Source organism: Xyrauchen texanus, chromosome 39, assembly GCF_025860055.1.
Source record: "Xyrauchen texanus isolate HMW12.3.18 chromosome 39, RBS_HiC_50CHRs, whole genome shotgun sequence".
Lineage (NCBI taxonomy): Eukaryota > Metazoa > Chordata > Actinopteri > Cypriniformes > Catostomidae > Xyrauchen > Xyrauchen texanus.
The window spans coordinates 13,369,649-13,390,465 of record NC_068314.1 but is presented as its reverse complement, the minus strand read 5'-3'; the positions used below and the strand labels follow the sequence as shown (position 1 = coordinate 13,390,465).

Genomic DNA, 20,817 nt, shown 5'->3' with positions numbered 1-20,817 from the left:
CAACAATTGTGAAGATTTTAATAAAATTTTCATCCATTGAAATTCAAAATATTAACATTATCTTCTGCTGGGTACCTCTGTGCCACTGTGGAATCTCTGAAAATGAGCAAGCAGATAATGCTATCGAAGTAATCATCGAAGCTGGCATGGCTTTAAGAAACAAACAAAGTCAAAGATTGGGGCTGAGTAAATGTATAGCTTAATGCAAAAGCTTGCCTGCGAGTGATCTGTAACTTGCCAAAGGATTAATTTAATCTGTAAATTATTCAATGACAAATCTTAAAACAGCAAATTTTACTTGGAAAAGATATGTCCACAAGAATACTAATGTTAAGTATCAAAAAATAATATGCAAAAAACACAAGTAGCTCTGAGGTTTGCTTGCCTATAACATTGATGTTGATTTGATGTAACTTACATATAGAAAGTCTTGTTACCATAGATCAATAAGAACAAGCCTTTTGGAACTAAGCAATTCGGTTGGTCAGTTTTTTTCAGTGCTGATGTCATCGTTTCCTGGAGAGTTAATTGTTTCATGAACTGACCATCAGAGCGATTCAAAACTTCAGCAAAGGATTAATAAGATTCATTGCACCATCTCTGAAGTCCAAGCAAGCTTATGATGAGAGATCTTTCTACTATGTTAGAGCTGATGAATATCTTCTATCATTTTCTATACAACAGTGATATAAGTGGAGTCTTATGTATGAGGATACAACCTTAGATTAGATTAGCCTTGTCACCCTTACACCTTACACAGACCCTAAACATAACCATGATAGTAATTTAAAAAGCCTTGTTGTGTACGACAGAAGAAAGCAAAACTTCAGGGTTCAGAATGCATGTTCATTATATATTTGGTCATTGGACCAAATTAATTTTTAAAATTAATTTTCCAGGTTCAATAAAAGTAAAGCCCAATCAGCCGCATTTGTGGCATAATAATGATTACCACAAAAATTAACTTAGACTCATTCCTCCTTTTCTTTCAAAAAAAGCCAAAATGGAGGTTACATACATTAAACTGGGAATTATGGACATAGGTAGGCCTACACTAATGTTTGACAGCCCAAAAAGTGTCTAAATACGTGTTGTCTTTATTTGAACACTTCTATATCTGATGTTTTATCATTTAACATAGTATGAACACAAAAAGTGTTCTATCTTTCTTTACTTGGTTTGATATTTTGTTATGTGATGCAACAACGTTCCTACATTTTAAAGTGGCACAATACATTTTGTCTTAATTTTGAAGATGCTTTTGCTATCTTTCCTTTAAATAAACGGCACTTGTTTTGTTATATCGTTATTAAATTGAATGGCATTTTATATGGCGGATGTGTCCAAATCTTTTCATGTTGTTGAAGTACATCATACTTCACCACTAGATGGCATTACAACACCATTTTTTCACGTGTTTTTTGTTGTTGTTTTTTTGCATTTAATTAGCTCATTAAATCAAGGCTTCTTTAAAAAAGGTTGATCTCACTAGTTAGCATGACAAGTATAATCAAAGAAATTAGTTCGACTGCATATATTCCTCGATATCAAACGTTTGTTCGGTCTGCTCTGTTCACACTTGTTATGTTTGTTCCAGCAGGGATCCGGTAGGACGCGCCGGAAGTTGCCTGTACTCACACGTTATATTCATGCGTCGTGCGCGCTCATGGTTGTGCTCACGCAGGATTCGCCAGCTGAACTACAAACATGGTATATTATACTCTATAAACTGGTGGCTTTTAATTATCATACCCGTGTGAGTTTAGAAGTGAAGTAGGGTTAGTAGTAGGGTTGATGTACAGTAATTCCAGCGCTTTCTTAATGTAATTAAACATCGTATATAATAAGAATCTCAACTCTAGAACATAGTAACTTTATCATTGACACAACAGGAGTTAAACAAGATTTTTTTTTACCAGAGACTTGCACTGAGTGTTACGCAGATCCGAAACATGGTCATGCTTGTTGAGTTTAAAGTGTTCGTGCGGCTCAATGCGACTACCTGACAGAGTTGCATATTTATGTACACTGGCGATCAAAAGTTTGGAATTATAAAGATTTTGCTCTTTATGGAAAGAAATGTGTACTTTTGTTAACGAAAGTAGAATTCGACTGATCACAATGTATAGTAGTGACATTTATAGCTTGAAAAATTACTATTACAATTTGAAAAAAAAAAATTCTGAACTTCAGTGTTCTCATCAAAAAATCCTCCTCGTGCAGCAATGACAGCTTTGCAGATTCTTGGCAATTTAGCTGTCAGTATTTCCAGATACTCAGGTGACATTTCACCCCACGCTTCCTGTAGTCTTTTTGGTCACTTCTCACGCACCTTACACCTTGCAGCCCAAAAGACCTGCACCCCTGAATCTTCTCTTTGCTGTTGTGCATGAAACTGGTGTTGAGCGGGAAGAATGAAGCTGTCAGCTGAGGACAAGTGAGGCATCTATTTCTCAAACTAGAGACTGATGTACTTATTCTCTTGTTTATTTGTACATCTGTCTTTGTTAGAGCCAGTTGTCATTTGCCTTTGAAGAATGTAGTTTACAGCTTTGTATGAAATCTTTCTTTCAGTTTTTTGCCAATTTCAAGCATTGTATAGCCTTCATTCCTCAAATCAATGATTGACTGATGAGTTTCTAGAGAAAGCGGTTTCTTTTTTGCTGTTTTATACTAATAGTGACCTTAATACATGCCAGTCTATTGCATACTGTGGTAACTCAAAAACAAACACAAAGACAATGTTAAGCTTCATTTAATGAACCAAATAGCTTTCAGATGTGTTTAATTTAATGGCAAGTGATTTTCTAGTACCAAATAATAAATGTAGCATGATTACTCAAGGATAAGGTGTTGGAGTGATGGCTGCTGGAAATGAGGCCTGTTTAGATTTGATAAAAAATGACACTTTTCAAATAGTGATTGTGCATTTTTGTACATCAGTAATGTCCTGACTATACATTGTGATTAGTTGAATGCCACTTTGGTGAATTAAAGTTCCAATTTACTTCTGGTACTACAAAATCTGTCCATTATTCCAAACTTTTGGCTGCCAGTGTATGTAATAAATTATTTTGGAGTATATGTCAGAAATTCACAATTTTAAATGTTTTATTTTTTATTAAATTGTTATTCTTTTTTTAGGCTCGAAATGCAGAGAAGGCCATGTAAGTGTCATCTTTCATTGTTAAAACTCCTTTTGATTGATTTTAGGCCTGCACGGTTATGACAAAAATCATAATTGTCAATTATTTCCCTTGATATTGTAATTTTGATTAACCCTCCGATTGTGTTTGGGTAATTTTTGATGAAGGTGAGGTAGATAATAATTTTCAGATATTACATAGTTTTTGTATGGGAACCAGACTTCCTCAAGTCTATCAAAAAACACATAGTATTTTTTCCTATTCAAATTTTCTAATAAAATTGTTTAAGAGATATAACCATTTAAAAAAAAAATTGTTACATCTATTGTGTTTGTGGGTCAATTTTGAGCCAGGCATCAACTAGGGATTCACACATGACATTAAATCGATTTTTTTGTACATTATGAATTAGATTTCATTTCTGATAAACACTACTTATGTTTAGCCTCTTTCCCATACTTCCCAAACACTTTTGTCACTTTTTTTTTTTTTACTGTATCTGGTTTACAAACATGTACACAGACATCACATACACATTCCTATACAAAACATATGTAAAAAGATAACAAATAAATGAAATCAAAGGAACTACTGCCTACAAAGGGTTGTGGCTAGAGCAAATGTTCATGCACACATCAGTCTAAGTGGGGCTTAAAAGATACATTTTCCAAATTTGATGATGAACCAGCTTGCATGCATTACTCACACATCAACATTCTGCAGTTCATGCAAGTAAACGGAACAGATTTAGCTTTAAAACATAGTATAGAAGTATTCATGTTGTACACTTGAGTAAAGTTGTTTTGATGTTGTTTATTTGAATCCTCTAAGGGCTGGGGAAGCCAAACTTCCCCCTCCCTTACGTCATCCTGACGCAGAGCTGACATAGAAGGCCATGGCTCCGCTTCCCCAGCCAGTGAATCGCAAACTCACACCGAGACACTTCGTTACAGGACCCATCTGCACGTATTATATCAAATAACAACTGAAATGCCAGACAATTCATACCCAAAATCAGCGGATGGTGATGCGAGGATTTATTGCCACCTTAATTCTATGTTTTTGCCCCTGAAATTGAATAGTAATGGGCACTAAAGTATATTTGTGAATGTCCCCATGCACACACCTCACCTTCACCCTACGTGCTGTACCCAAAGCCTCACCTTGAACCAAGCATTGGTGAATCAAGATCTGATTACAAACCGAATCCACCAAGCTTTGGTATTTACCCCCTTGAGTACTCTGGTATTTGGTACGTCCCTGCTCGGTCGGGATGGTATGTGACATTTTGGGAGACCAGGACCGACATCCCCACATCCATCATCAGGCATTGGTCCTGGAAGTGGCCTGGCTCACCGCAGTGCCAGCACACCTGCCCAGACTTTCACACCGTAGGATGAGGTAGAGAGGGGGAAGAGACAGTGGGAGGGAGAGATAGAGAGAAAAACTTGGCCGTCTCCCAGATATGCCATCAATATGACGTCCTCAGCCAGCCCAGCTGTATCCTCCAGCGATGTCAGGCAGTGGCACCGGACCCACTCCGCAGTCCTTTTGGGCAGCTGGTTGATGAACTGTTCCAGCACCACTAAGTGGACAATCCCCCCGGCTGCCGCTGACTATGCTACGCTGGCTTCCGGCCTACCCGCTGTAGAATGGCTTGCTTCAGGTCTGGGTACTCCAGCAGGGTAACCACAGGCAGTTGTGGAGCCACGAGCTGGGCCTCACCAACAAGAGCGTCAGCAAGTGGACCTCCTAATGCGTCTGGGGCCAGCCCAACCCCTCAGCAGCCCACTCAAACAACTCGATGAATGCTTCGTCATCGTCCAAATATCACCGTTAAAACTATAAAAATAAATAATAATAAATTAAAAAAGGCAAATGTAAAATATATATTGACAATATAACTTATTAGTTTCTGTCTTCGCATTTTCATTTTATAAGCCCCAGATATAGCCCTCCATCTGCTTGAATTCACAAAATGCAAGGTTTGGTCTCACATTCATGAAGCGTGAGCCTGATGAATTTATCAACAAATCTTTAAAATTATGCAATGCATCGAAGTTGCATTGAGCAAATAGCACAAATATTTAGTTTTTTTTTTTTTTTTTTGGTTCAATCCCCTGTTGGGGGGGTCTGTGGTAAGGGAATGGATTAGGGAGGTGTTTGTCAAAAAAAACACTGACTTATTATTTTATTTTCTATTAATTATGCAGCCCTAATTTATATGAGATTTACAAACCATTTGTGAAATATGCAGACATTTTAATGATTGTTCTTATTTCTGCAGGACCGCCTTGGCCAGGTTTCGTCAAGCCCAGCTTGAGGAAGGAAAGGTTAAGGTGAGGTCCATGCATTGCAGTGTACAAGGCAAATACTGACACTCTGAAATTGTCCATATCAATGCAATATCTGTTGATGTGGTCGTATGATAATTTCACAGGAAAGAAGACCATTTCTCGCTTCTGAATGTAATGAGTTACCCAAAGCTGAGAAGTGGAGAAGACAGGTAAGGCAATGGATAATTCTAAGAACTTTTTGAAGTTGTTCTTCTAAAATATATTGGCAGGATACTATGCACATCTGTATTAACTTTTTTATAGATTGAACTGTAGTATGTACTAAATACAGCCATGGCCAAAAGTATTGGCAGTAATATAAATTTTGTGTTTTGCTAAGTTTGCTGCTTTAATTGTTGTGGTTTTGAATACACATTGTTTCTAGATTATTGTGCAGTGTGATCAGATGGCACAAAATGACTAGTTAACATAATTTCACTAATCATATCAGCAGCACCTGGGAAAGTGTGAACGAGTACTAGTCAGGTGAAATCATTATCATTCTGATTGGATTATAAGAGCAGACTGATTGCTATAAAAGGAGGGAAGAAGTGCTTCCAATCATTGTGTTCTTGTTGGCGTTGTTTACCTCCAAAGAAAGCTGTGCAGCCATCATCGCTTTGCATCGAAATGGCCTCACATGCAAGGAAATTGCTGCATAGAATATTGCACCTGAAAGAACCATTTACCGGATCATCAAGAACTTCAAGGTGAGAGGTTCAACTGTAGCGAAGAAGGCTTCAGGACATCCCAGAGTGTCCAGCAAGCGCCAGGACCGTCTCCTCCTGTGGACTCCGCTACGGAATCGTGTCGTCACCAGTGTAGAGCTTGCACAATATTGGCAGCAGGTGGGCGTGAGTATATCTGCACGCACAGTTTTGGACAATGGCCTGGTGTCAAGAAGGGCAGCAAAGAACCCAATTCTCTCCAAGAAAAACATCAAGGACACACTGAAATTCTGCAGGAAATACAAGGATTGGACCGCAGAAGACTGATGCAAAGTTATTTACTCTGATGAAACCCCCTTACGACTGTTTGGGACATCTGGAAAATCAATTGTCTAGAGAAGGTGAATGCTACCATAAGTCCTGTGTCATGCCAAAAATTGAAGCATCCTGAGACCATCCATGTGTGGGGTTGCTTTTCATCCAAGGGAGTGGGCTCTTTCACAATTCTGCCCAAAAACACTGCCATGAATAAAGAATGGTATCAAAACATCCTGCAAGAGCAACTTCTCTTAATGACCCAGTAGCAATCTGGTGATGATTCATGCATTTTCCAGCATGATGGAGCACCATGGCACAAGGCAAGAGTGATCATGAAGTGGCTCGGAGATCATTACATTGAAATTTTGGATCAGTGGCCAGGCAACTCCTCGGATCTTAATCCCATAGAGAACCTGTGGCCAAAAAAGGGACAAGCAGAGGCCCACAAATTGTGATCAACACTGAGCACTAATAAGGCAAGAATGGATTGCCATCAGTCAGGATTTGGACCAGGAGCTGATATCCAGCATGCCAGAGTGAATTGCAGAGGTTATGAAGAACAAGGGTCAACACTGTAAATATTGGCTCTTTGCATATATTGAATGTTTTTGCCAATAAAAGTCTTTAAAACTTATCAATGTTTTCCAGTATTCCATAGAAATAAAAATAATCTACAAATACTGAAGCAGCAAACTTTGCAAACATCAAAATATATGTCACTGCCAATACTTTTGGCCATGGCTGTAGATGTTAATAGCCATATAGCTTGAATTTTTGGTTTAATCAATATTTTTCTTTTAGATCATCAGTGAGATTTCAAAGAAGGTAGCTCAGATTCAAAACGGTGAGAACGGTGTCAAGAATATTGATTTTAAATGAAAAAAAATAATGTCTCCCCTTTTCTCCCCAATTTGGAATGCCCAATTCCCAATGCGCTCTAAGTCCTTGTGGTGGCGTAGTGACTAGCCTCAATCAGGGTGGCGGAGGACGAATCTCAGTTGCCTTCGCGTCTTTGACCGTCAATCCTCGCATCTTATCACATGGCTTGTTGAGAGCTTTACCGTGGAGACGCAGTGCGTGTGGAGGCCCACGCCAATCTCCGCCGCATCCACGCACAACTCCCCACGTGTCCCACCGAGAGCAAGAACCACACATTATAGCGACCACCAGGAGGTTACAACTTGTGACTCTACTCTCACTAGCAACTGGGCCAATTTGGTTGCTTAGGAGACCTGGCTGGAGTCACCAGTACTCTCTGAACTACTCAGGCCCCCCTTGAATTAATTTTAAGGAATTAAGATGTACAGACCTCACGAGTCATTTAAACACTTGAACTCTTGCATATCTTTCTTCAGCTGGTTTAGGTGAATTTAAGATCCGCGATTTGAATGATGAAATCAACAAGCTGCTTCGAGAGAAAGGACACTGGGAAGTCCGAATTAAGGAACTTGGAGGGCCTGACTATAGGGTAAGAAAATAAGTTCTATGTAATAATGTTTCAAGTTTTATAAAAAAAATGTGTCCATTACAAATCATGAAAGTGTTATTGGAAACAGCTGAAATCCTGTATTTAATTCTGTTGCTTTAAAAGTAAACTCAGCAAATTTTAAAGGTGCACTCAATAAGGGTTTAATGCAATTTATTTTGTGAATATTCGATTGTAAAGGGATTAATGGGAAGGAGGCGGCAATAACTGGCTTGACGATATAAATAATATTTTAATGATAAACAAAAAGACAAACACGCAAAGGTGTCGGACAGCTGCCCATAAATCTCTCTCTCTGTTCCACTGCAGTCTCCAGTTGGCCTTTATCCCTCTCTGAGGGTTGATTAGCCTGATTGAGGCCAGGTGTGTAGCATCACGACCCGGTCCTGCCCTCCGCCCGGTCACATCGATATTGTCCTACCCTTTTGTCAAATAAAATGTTATTTTCGGTGAACAAAATGATATGCCATTATAGTCAGTCAAACTGTCTAAAATGAATGAATATGACATGATGAAATATTGACTAACTTTAAAATAATTTTTGGTCAAAAGACAAAAATTATAAAAAACAATTTGCACTGAACAACACAAGAAAGAAAGCCCAATCTAGCTATTCCTCTTAAAGTCTGTTGTAATTTAGTGTATCAGTCGATGAATTTTACATTATTTCCATACTATATCTCTTTATATTTTAGCCATGTTTTATACTTGTGAAAATTGTTTGATTTATTTATTTTTTAACAGCGAGTGGGGCCAAAGATGCTGGACCATGAGGGTAAAGAGGTACCGGGTAATCGAGGATACAAGTATTTTGGTGCAGCAAAAGACTTACCTGGAGTCAGAGAGCTGTTTGAAAAAGAGCGTAAGTTCAGTTAAATAATATCTGAATCGCTGGTTTCTATGCCATTCTTTACTTTTTGGGTTTATTTTGTAATGTGTTGTAGCAAAGATATTTAATTTTATCTTTTTATTTCAATTATCATTTTTGCAATGCTGCTGATTTATCAGTATGGACCTTGTGGAAATTTCTTTGCTGCATATTACCCACAAAACTCAGATTTTCTTTTTATTGATATTTTAGATTTGAAGCTGTATAATAAAAGTAGTATTTGCCATCCTGTTTGGCTGTAGCATAACAGGTCACATTCACCAACGATGCTTACACATGCATTTTTTAGTGCAAGCTTGCGTTTTCACTCAGAAATTGCAATTCATCAATCATTTCACGTTTATTTATTTTTTTCCACATTTAGGAAGGATCAAATTTTAAACCAAACCACACACACACACAAATCACTAACTCTGGGTAGTACCTCATTTAGAATAATGTGGATTCATCTATATTAAAACAAAGGTTTGAACGAATCTGGTGGGAAATTTGTGTGAGAATCTTTTCTATGAGTAGTCTGAGACTTGAGCTGTGTCCGAAATGGCTCACTTGTTCACTCATTCACTATTTCCTATAGTGGATGTCTGTGAGTGCCCTATATTAGGCAAGGAGTGAATGAAATGGGTGAGTGAATTCGGATGCTGATGTATACACGGAGCGTCAGAGAGAGCACTGGAGATGACGCAGAAACAACTTTGTCAGTTATGAACTTTTATCTTACATGTAGGATAATAATAATCATAACAATAATTTATATAATAATAATAACTTTTCATTCTTATAAAATGGTATATACAATTAATCTTAATTCTGTTTGTAATGTTTAACCTGTTATTTCCATAATGGTTAAAATATTAATACTGCTAAACACTACCAACAAGAATAAAAACATTTGTACAAGTGTACGTTATTGTATTTATTTGTATTATTTTACCATCTTGACACTCCAATTCAAACTCGGCAGCATTTCTGAGTGTAGAGAGAGATGACTGGAATACAGTACTAAAGTTATTCATAACAACATCCATTATTAGATGAATTCATACATGTGATAAATGAATATTTGAATAATTTCCACTGTGCGCAGTCTTCTAATTTATCAGTAATATCACTTCAGTGAATTAGTGAAGAAAAATCGCTTGGTATTTTAATAACAAAATAAAAAAATATTTTATCTATATAAATAATAATATCAAATTATCTGTATGATTTTGGGTCGCTATATTGTATCATGCAATTTTTTTTATTAAGTTTTGATATGTCAAAATGTAAAACACTATAGCCAGTGTGAAATATTTGCATTGTGGGTAAAAATTAGTGAACAAATGTATGAAATGAGATGTAGGGAACAAATTCGGACACTACTACAAAATGGCCGACATCCAAAATAGTGCACTATATAGTGGATGTGGGCAATTTCGGACACAGCTTTAATGTGAGTGTGTGCCCAGTACACTATATGGCCAAGTTTGTGGACACCATATGTGCTTGATGAACATTTGATTTCAAAGCCTTTGGCATCAATTTCCCCTTTTTCCACTCCTTTTGGGAAGGGTTTCCACTATACTGTATGTAGTAACATGGCTGCAGGGATTTGCTCTCATTCAGACACAAGGCTATCAGTGAGGTCAGGAACTGATGTTGGTCGATGGGGCCTGACTTACAGTTGCTGTTCCAGTTCACCGCAAAAGTGATCAGTGGGGTCTGGGCTTTGTGCAGGCCAGTCCATTTCTTCCACGCCAGACCCAGTAAACCATTTCTGTATGGACCTCACTTGGTTCACAGGGGCATTGTCATGCTGGAATAGAAAAAGGCTATCCCCAAACAGTTGCCACAAATTTGGAAGCGCACAAAGCCCAAGCCATTACATAAAAAAAAAACATTTTTCTTTACTGGATTTAATGGAGTAATGAAATTTGTTAATTAGAAGGGGGTGTCCACATACTTTTGGTATCTACTTAAATTTCAGCTCTTGATTTTTTTTTTTTCTTTGCAGCCGTACCAACCCCCAGGAGAACACGTGCTGAGCTGATGAAAGACATAGACGCGGAGTATTACGGCTATAGAGATGAGGATGATGGAGCTTTAGTACCTTTAGAACAGGAATATGAGAAACAAGGTGGGGAAAATTCCAACTGAACACTATAGTTGCACAATATATAGTTGATCATATTGGTTTTGGGCAATATTGCTGTTTATATTATTCACCAATATTGAAATCTGGTAATTGGGCTAATGTTTTCTATCTCAAGGTTGTTACATATACACATTTTGCTCAACCTTTTAATTGCATGATGATGAGATCAGGTAAATTTTTTTAATAAAATTAAGGGGAGGTTTTACATGTATTAGCCTGTTTTCAAACAGGTTTCCAATTCACTCCCCCATCTGCCATTGGTCAAAAAACTAAAAAACAGATAGTCCAGCCCTAAACTTATGCAAATGGATCCAATGTAATTTATTTAGTCTGGAGGGCTGATATACACCGATTAGCCACAACATTAAAACCACCTGCCATCTGTTGATGAGAGGGGTCAACAGAGAATGGCCAGACTGGTTCGAACTGACAAAGACTTTGGTAACTCGGATAACAACTCTGTACAATTGTTGTGAGAAGAATAGCATGTTGTTATACTATTCTGAAATGCAGTGTTGCGCTGTTTTGGCAGCACGTGGGGGGACCTACACAATATTAGGCAGGTAGTTTTAATGTTGTGGCTGATCAGTGTAATTCTTAATATTCTATTGTAGTCCTAGCCATAAATATGATGGCATAAAATTATGTTGATGTTGAGTTTAATTCTTAGGGTAAGAGGTAGTAGATTCTGTCTTGAGTTGACAGAAGAAATATAGTCATCTCGGGGTCACCACTTTGAAAGGGGATAAGGTAAAGGAGGAATAGGGAAGTATATGAACGAGTATATTGTACTCGTTCATTCGGGTTCCTGTCGCTTGGAGAGTCTTGCGCTGGCCGTTTATGCAGATCTCACGGTCACAAATACTCCAGTATTGGTCATTAAAACAGTAATTGACTAAATACTAATTAGATGGCTGTTCCTGCTTGCGAAGTATTTAGTTTAGTCCCCTTAGATAGTGAACACTTAATTGGAGTAACATTTCTACCCAGAGGTCATGACCACTAAATTTACAAAGATACCAACATGCCCAAGTTAAAATAGTTTTATATGATCGCGCCATAGTTTCCTATGTACACTTAGCTAGAACAAATTACAATAACCAGAGTTTAGACTTCACCCCATTTAGGCTTGGTCGACACTAAACGGAAATTCCCTATCGAGCCTTTACACACTAGGTACACTAGAAATAATGGCAATTAGTTAGTGGGAGCTCTAAAGTCTCAGTCGGTGTGCCCCATGCTCCACTCAAAAAAACGTAATCTACTAAAGACAATAGTGTAAGAGTAAATCAGAATAAACTCAAATTTAACAATTTACCAGGTAAAATATTAGACAATTAGACAATAATGAGCCAAATTTAGAAATTTTATCAAAACATAAGAAAATCAAATTGCAATTACCTTATAACTACACACAGTAAACTGTGTGGGAGATCTGGCTTACAGATTCCCATTATTAAAATTACACACTTTACGTGTCGGATCGTCTGACTTCAGAGAACCATGAACAATGTGTCACATTTCCTTAAATACCCTAACCATGAACAAAGGGAATTTTGGGAGTGGTTAGTTTTGGAAGTCCAGGGGACACACCTCATTAACATATAGGCCTCCAGAATTATACAGCATTTGGCAAAGACCTTTTAACTTTGTTACCAATAGATTTATCAACATGGGAAAGAGACCATATACCAGTCACACTGAGACATTTTAAATGATACCAAACATTATGCCTTGTCACATTATTTGTATACATCAGACATTATATTTTGATGCATGTGGATCTTAGGTGAGTTTGAAGTGATTTTGAGCTGAAGGAGGAGTAGAGGGGGGGCAGATGTTTGTGAGGTTTTTGAGAATAGGCCTAAATTGGCCTGAGGTGAGGTAGAGGTCAGGTGTGAGATTTGTTTTATTGTCCTTGCTCAGTAGGATGTGTTGACTCAGGTGAAAATGTTCTTCTGTGTGAGTTTTCATCACTTGGTTCACACAGAGTTCTTTGACTTTTACGTCATCTTGATGTCAGCCTTACACCCACATAAAATTAAAAGAATTTCCCTGATGAAATCAAATAATATTCCCCTTGAAATCAAATTCAGGGGGCAAATATTGCCCCTTATTGTAAAAGTTCATTTCTGACACTGGTGCTATCTGATTAGCCAGTGAAACGTTTTGTATGGCTGTACTACCATTTTAGAAACCCATGAGCAAGTAGGCCGGTCAGTGTTTGTTTCACTTCCCATTTTGATGTACACATTTCGATAAATACAAGTATACATAAGGACAGACACACCAAAAAGTGAAAACATCCAGGGTTTATACATATTGATATTAGGCTTGCTATATACATATAAATGTATGCATTCATTGGTTTTGTGGGTACTAAAGGAGAGAATCAAAGTAAATGAGAATTCATTGTATAATTTTGCTTATACAGTTGTACATCTATTAAAGAAAAGAGTAGTCCTAAATGCCTCAGTTATTTTACTTATTTGGTGCTTAAGACCATTAGCAGCAGCAAAGACCAGATTTGTTTTGAGCTCAACGTGTCTTTGACTGAGACTTGCAACCACGAGCTAAACTCCTTTAAAACAATGCCTTAGAGTTGTAGACTAACACACACTCTCTCTCTGTCTCTTTCTCCTGACTGTCCTCACATCATCTGGATGATGTCCTGCATTATGTGCACTCTTTGGTACAGTTGTGGCATTGTGGGCTGATAGTATTTGCTTCCATGTGTTTCCTATTAGTTTCTATTGAACCGAATGCTGAACATGCTGCAAGAGGTTTGATGCGACTCATATGAAGCGTAACCATGCACCTGACTGTCCAGTGACTATGCTTAAGTCACATGACACCTACATTCCACATCTAATTGATTAACTTACTCTCGTGTAACTCGTGCAGCCACTGAAAACTTTGTGGGTGAATCTCTTGAGCCCATTTGCTCACAGCTTAAAAGCCAAATTAATTTAAACACCAATAACAAACATACTCTACATTGTAAAATATAGTGTTTTTTTTTTTTTTATTCATAATTTTTTTTTGTGTTAAACTTGACACTACTTTAAATTATTGAGGTTTATTTTCCACTGATCCCTATTGTTCCTAATATGCCCATTGAGCAAATAACCCATTGAACACTAATTATGTAGAGTTGACAATGAATTCAGTTTAATATGATCTATTTTCATTGCAGGGAGAAAATGAATAAAGAAAATTATTTATAGATATATTTTCAGATATAAAATATGTCATTTACTGGTTATGATGTTTGAGGTCTAAATCTCAATATCTAAATCAAAATTTGAGGTGCTTATGTAGTAAAATGCAAAGCATTAACACTTTTAAAAGCATAGTGGGCTTATTAAAAACACATGCAGGCTTAAATGGTACACATGTTCCATATAAGAGTTTTCACTTTTCCAGTAATTTGATGTAACTTAATTTTCAGTTTGATTTACAATAAAAAATGGAAAGAAAATAAATTATTTTTACTTTTCCTTTTCTTTAAAACAAAAAGCACAAATCTGGGCCCGTATTCACAAAACAATCTTTAGGCTAAAAGTAGCTCATAATGTGGAAATTTATGAGAAACTCTTAAAAAATTAGGGGTATGTCACTCCTAGTGATGTCATTTTAGGACTCATAAAACTTTCATCTAAGAGTCATGAAGCATTTTAACGCTAAAAGTAGCTCCTAAACCCCCGACAACTTAGAAATGCTCCTGAGGACTTCTAAATCCCAAAGAGTGACTCAAATTATCCAAAGCATGCCTGCTGTTGTCAATCCACATTAAATACAATGTTTTAGAATATTATGACATAAACCTTTTTAAAAGGTATCACCTCGATCGCAATTGAGTGGATGTACAGTATTTTAATCATATAAAATTCTAATATTATAAACAATATAATATTGACTTTGACCTTTAAAAAAATCATCTAAATCACAGTGTTTTCATTATTGCTATGTTAGTTAGAGATGCAGTTAACTCTCAAAGAACCGAAACAACCCAATTACACCGGAGATACATTTTGACAACTCTTTGCTCTCTGGCAACAGGCAAAGTGAAACTGTGTAGTGTGGATGAATTGGGAAATTTGGTCATCCATCAAACTATATGCCCTTTCCCGATCGCACATCATCTGACAATTCATAGTGCATGTTTTCTTGTTGATGTGTGCTGACTTCAGAGAAATAAGGCCAAGGAAATGTACGGCCATCGTGGGCTTATTGGTGTAGCTGATACAGTATTTGGGATGCCTGTTTGTTTCATTGCAACACAGAATGTAGAATGTATATTCCATCAGTCCGCCCAACTTTAAACCCTCCAAAAATTCCTTTCATAGGAAATGCGTCATTGTAACTACATTTTTGCTTTTTTTTTTTTTTTTTACTTTTTTATTTCTTTTAAGAAAAGTAGGGACGAGTCAAAATAAAATGTAATAAAATTAGTCAAAATTATGACACATGCTGTTGATTGACCTTAACCCAGACTATACCTTTAAAGTTGTATACTGTCTAATTGCCTATTGTTTATTCTATACCGGTGAATTTTTAAATGTGATGTATGTAATGACTAAATATACATTTTATTTCCTGCTCCATCAGTAATAGCAGAGGCAGTTGAGAAATGGAGAGCAGAGAAAGAGGCTCGATTAGCTGGTGGAGGAGGCATGAAAGATACTGAAGAAGAGGAGGAATATATTTATGCTGTCATTGATGATGAGGTAAACATCAATGCTGCTAATTGACTCTGAAGATATTTTTAGTGATTCAGTTTGTACCCCTTGTATCGGTTTCATTTGCCTCATATTTTGATTCAGCAATCTGATGAGGAAACAAGAGAAAAGATGGAGGGAGAAGATGGTGCACAAACATTTATTGCTCATGTTCCTGTCCCCTCACAGAAAGAGGTGTGTTCAGTACTTGTAATATTTCAAATCATAAACAAAATAATTTCCATTTGACTATTAGAACGTAGAAAATTTAAACAATGCAATAGAGTGATGCACACTTAAAACTCAATCACAAACTTTAAGTTAAGTGTTAAAACAATCCTAGAAATCAGCTTTTAAAATGGATAATTGTGGTCCTGGATGCTGATAGTTTGATACAGCATTGCTAAAGCCGTGCTAAAATAGATTATATAGTAACAGCTGTGATGTGAAACACCTGATCACCTAGCTATTGTGTACATCAATGTACCCAGGATATATTATTGCTTAATCAAACCATACTTTTGTCAATCACAGATTGAAGAAGCCCTGGTGAGACGGAAGAAGATGGAACTGCTGCAGAAGTACGCCAGTGAGAGTTTGATGGCGCAAAGTGAAGAGGCCAAAACATTACTTGGTTTATAATGGGCTCAATAGTGCGAAATATATTGAGCAGTCATATATCTGTGTTTCAGTTGAGAGTCCAGAACTATGTAATTTCAGATCGGTTCACCGAACATGCTAATATGTTAATTTGTTCACTTACATCTTGTCGCTGATGCTTATGGGAGAAACTCCTTTGATTTGAAACTCCTCTCTGATTTCTGAACTCCTATTTGATCACGCCAGTTCAGATGGAACTGAATTGAGTCAATGGTGTTCGCGCCCACTCAGCCAATGACATTGAGTGTGCAGCGCTCAGCTCTCTATATAAGCTGACGGCATAATGCCATCAGTCAGAATTTATCTCCTTCACTCTGGATTTCACCATCGAATCTCACTTTCCTGCAGTGGATGGTGCTTCCCTTCCTGAAGACGACCGCTCCCATGCCGTGCTCCGGTGATCTAAAAGAGTTAAATAATTTCCACACTTGCGTTGACTGGACTGTCTTTTTCAAGATGCCATCATGTAAGTGCAGATGTGAAAAACCTGTTCCCATGTCTGACAGCCACAAGAGCTTTGTGTTCTGTCTGTGCCGTGCCCACGCAGAAGCAGCTCTGGTCGAGGCTGAATGCCCACACTGCGAGGCAATGTGCATCAAACCGCTCCGCGCTTGGATAGCGCTGTTGAAGCGCTTTGACCCTCTCGCTCCGTTGCCTCCCTATCCCTCGAGGACCTGGGGAACAACGATGTTCAAGGCGAGGGTATGGAGCAAACGGATTGTGAGGCTGTACCACCGGCTCACGTCCCGTATGCACCCACACCCCCATGCTCTTATTTCCTCGTCCTGTTCACTAAGAGTCTTTCCCCACCTGATGGTGCTTCCTCTCTTGTGCAGTTTGGTAGCGGTGATTATGGAGAAGAATAGGAGGCTAGCGTTCCCCCGTTGAACAGGCGATAGAAGCCCACTAATGTCCCTCGACTCAAACTGGCCTGAGATCCTGCCCAATGCTCCCATCTAAGCCATGCCGGCTTACTTTGACACTAGTGCCAAATAATACAGCTGGGCAAGCTGGTGCTGCCTTGCACACGATGGCAGTGCTCCAGGTCTACCAGGAAAAATAAATTGAATAAAAATAGATCCGAACCTGACCCGACCTTATCGAGACCGATTTGACGCTAATAACAACAAAGGCCACCGCCGGAGTGATTGGGCTCTCCATGGGAAATCTTGTCATCCTAAACAGTCACCTAAACGAGGCAGTACCACTGCTCAGCCCAGTCGCTCATGCTCCACTTCAGCACAGTGCCTCCCAAATTGGCACCACTCTACTCCACACTCGCAAAAAGAGCTATGTTCCTCTTCACGCACCCACTCACATCCCACAAACCGTCAGCTCCACCCTTGATCTGGGCGCTATGTTAAGCTCTTTGGTGATCTCGCTATCCCCGCTGTCCGAGCGAATAAAATCTTGGTAACCCCTTCCCGGCATATCATATTGGGTGTTAACAACTCTAAAGCACGGTTGCACGTTTCAGTTTACGAGACGGCCGCCGCACTTCAATCACCGTTATTTTCTTGTCCTGAAGAAAGACAGATTGTTGCGTCCAATTCTGGCCTAAGGCTTCTTAATCATCCACTGTCAACGCACCCGTTCAAAATGTTGACACAAAGCAGATCATAGCACACATCTGTCAGAACAACTGGTTTGTCTCAATAGATCTGAAAGATGCCTATTTTCATATCCTGATCATTCCTCATCACGGACGCTTCTTGAGATTCGCATATCAATTTACAGTCCTGCTGTTCAGCACTTGGCCTAGGGGTCAATGTAAAGAAGTGCTCATTAATTCCCAGTCAGGAAATATCCTTCCTGTGGTTGCGTTTGAACTCTGTAACAATGCGTGCTTCGCTCTCGGCCAAGATAATACACTCGATTTTCACATATTCACATTGGATTTTCGACGCTATAACACTGCCGTACAAATCTCAGGGAACCCAATGCACTATTGGCATTAAGGTCCACTCAATGAGAGGCCTCTTGTGCATGGGGAAAATGGTGTGTCCATACAAGAAATCTGCCTGGTGGCAGGTTGGGCTTCGCCAGCACTTTTGCATGATTTTTCAACCTTGACGTGCATTTGGTGGCTTCACAGATATTGTCTGTGCAGCAGCATTAATTCATTGTGTTCTGTGGTCCACTTCAAGAACTCAATGAATTCATTTCGCTCCCGGACCTCTCCTATGTCCACTTACTGTTTTCTATTCAACAATACAATACTCGGCCCTTCATGTTAAGCGTCGCCATACTTCGTTTATACTCCCTAATTACACTACATGCAATATCTCTTATGTCTCAGCTGTGCTTTAGACATTTGAATGTAAAGCGGTGCCACACTTGGTCCATACCGCTTGAATATATATGTACACAAATGCTTAAATATACTTGTGTCTCGGTCATGCCTTAGACACTCATTCTCTGGTTAAAATATAGTTATGCACTGTGTTTTCCTTAGTGGAACTCTGCCTTTGGCATAGTCCAGTAGTGAAAAAGTTAGCAATGTCCAGACTCAGCTCAGACTGTACTGGACTGAGCGATGTGGATGTGCTTGTTACCTCGCCGCCTCAGAACTGTCAGGGTGAGGTTGATTTCTTATACACTTCCTATAAGTTAAGTGTTGTATCTGTACAACTCAATTTCATGTCCTGCCCCTTCTATACACTCTGGGTCGTTACAACAAGATTCATTCTTGAGTGTTATGTGTTATGTTATGTGTCCTTTGTCCAGTAACGTGGCATGGACGTACTCATTCCCATAAGCGTCAGTAACGCAATTTAAGTGACCGAAATCAAAAGGGAATGTCTCCGTTTACGTATGTAATCACAGTTCTGACTGGAGTTTTGCCACCCACTTATATAGAGAGCTGAGCGCTGCATGCTCAATGTCATTGGCTGAAGCGGGCGCGAATGCCATTGGCTCAATTCAGTTGCATCTGAATTGCCGTGATCCTATAGGAGTTTAGATGTCTCATTCCCTAAATCTCAGGGAACCACGGTTACATATGTAACCAGAGACGTTTTTGATGTGGTTGAAGATGCTCAAATATTTTATTTTATAAACTTCTGGTGAAGTGATAATGTGGAGCTCAAGCACAAAATAGCTGAAAATATTGGAAGTGCTTAATTTTACAAGGCCACTGTGATTCATATTAGCTGCATGGATAACATTATATTATTGTAACTTAAAGATGTTAAAGTTCACACATCAGCTTATGTTAATGCACATCTGTTATGATATTACAAACCAAAACAATGTTGTTATTTCTGGATTTAATAACTGTCTTATGCTGATCATGTAAAATTATGTAGTGCAGTAAACGAACATTCCAGGCTCAATGAATGGCATTTGTGGCATGATGTTGATTACCACAAAAATTTATTTAGAAAAAGTCCCACCTTCTCTTTAAAAAAAAGCTCAAATCTGGGTTACAGGAAGGCACTTACAATGGAAGTGGATTGGGCCAATCCATTAACGTTAAAATCCGTAAAAAAATAATATGATAATAAAAAACAACTACATTACAGCTTTAAACAACATTACAGCTCAAATAAAACACGTGTTTTAACCAAATTAAAGTGCTTTTATAAAGCTTTAAATTTCTGACTTTAAACCCTCTAAAATTGGTCCCATTCACTTCCATTGAAATGTAAATGGAAGAATGGGTTTCAGTGTTTATTCATATGAGCAGTACACAAAACTCTGTATATACTATGTTTACCTTCCCTTGTAAAAAAAAAAAACAACAATGTTTACTCCAAGTATACTTGCATATTTAATTAAAACTCTTGAGTAAACGTGTTAGAAAAAACATGTTTGATATTTTTTTTTTGTTAAATAACAAAAAGGATGCAGTAAAAATGTGTGTTATTCCACCAAATATTGATTTGTGAACTCTTCGTAATTTAAAACATTAGGAGAGAGAGTGAGAGAGAGAGAGTGTAGCAGTTAGCGCGCTACGAACCTGGCGACCTGAGTTTGTGTACCGTTCCGGCCTTCATAGGTGCTCGCTAACAGCACTTGCCCCTACAATCTGTTAAGGCTATAACCATGACAGAACAAGAAAAAATTAACATAATACTTGGAGAGGGACACACAGCAGCACTGGCTGCAAGATACGTTTTAACGTGTCACAGCCTGAGAGACAGTGGGTGAATCTGTGTTATGTGTTCTCTTACGAGAGGTTCTCTCGTATTGCGTAAGCTAGCTTACGCTACGGGAAAGATTCATCTTTTCTGAGATATTGAAGCCAAAAAATTATCCTTAATTTTTGTATCCATTGTCAACGCAGTGCGGCAGCTGCAGACCTTGAGCGGGCTAGCTAGCGAGCTCATAGGTTGCTCTGTGGCAACTGCTGCAGCCTATAGACGAGCTTGGGCGAACTTGCATCCAATGAGAGGCGTCCGCGCGCTCACTGCATCAAAGCCCGCCAAAATGGGCGTGACTAGAGTGCATATAA

At 38.4% G+C, this 20,817-nt stretch overlaps 1 protein-coding gene across 2 annotated transcripts; it reads left to right on the top strand.

The window, feature by feature from the left end:
- Positions 1–1,656: 1,656 nt before the first annotated feature.
- On the top strand, positions 1,657–20,499 carry isy1 (ISY1 splicing factor homolog). 2 transcript variants are annotated; one of them, XM_052111772.1, is made up of 11 exons: positions 1,657–1,710; positions 3,145–3,167; positions 5,434–5,485; positions 5,587–5,652; positions 7,270–7,312; positions 7,824–7,936; positions 8,699–8,816; positions 10,840–10,962; positions 15,592–15,710; positions 15,807–15,896; positions 16,236–20,499. In XM_052111772.1, exons 1-11 carry the CDS (start codon positions 1,708–1,710, stop codon positions 16,341–16,343), a joined length of 858 nt encoding a protein of 285 aa, XP_051967732.1. In that variant the 5' UTR covers positions 1,657–1,707; the 3' UTR covers positions 16,344–20,499. The 2 variants fall into 2 exon arrangements, with proteins under 2 accessions (XP_051967732.1, XP_051967733.1); XM_052111773.1 differs by lacking the exon at positions 1,657–1,710 and adding an exon at positions 2,409–2,437.
- The last annotated feature ends 318 nt before the right edge of the window (positions 20,500–20,817 follow it).

Bases quoted from the DNA above. Each gene is read 5' to 3' on its own strand.
- isy1 (XM_052111772.1), top strand. The intron at 5,653-7,269 runs GTAAGGCAATGG...TTTTTCTTTTAG, and splicing joins CTGAGAAGTGGAGAAGACAG to ATCATCAGTGAGATTTCAAA. The intron at 15,897-16,235 runs GTGTGTTCAGTA...TGTCAATCACAG, and splicing joins CTGTCCCCTCACAGAAAGAG to ATTGAAGAAGCCCTGGTGAG.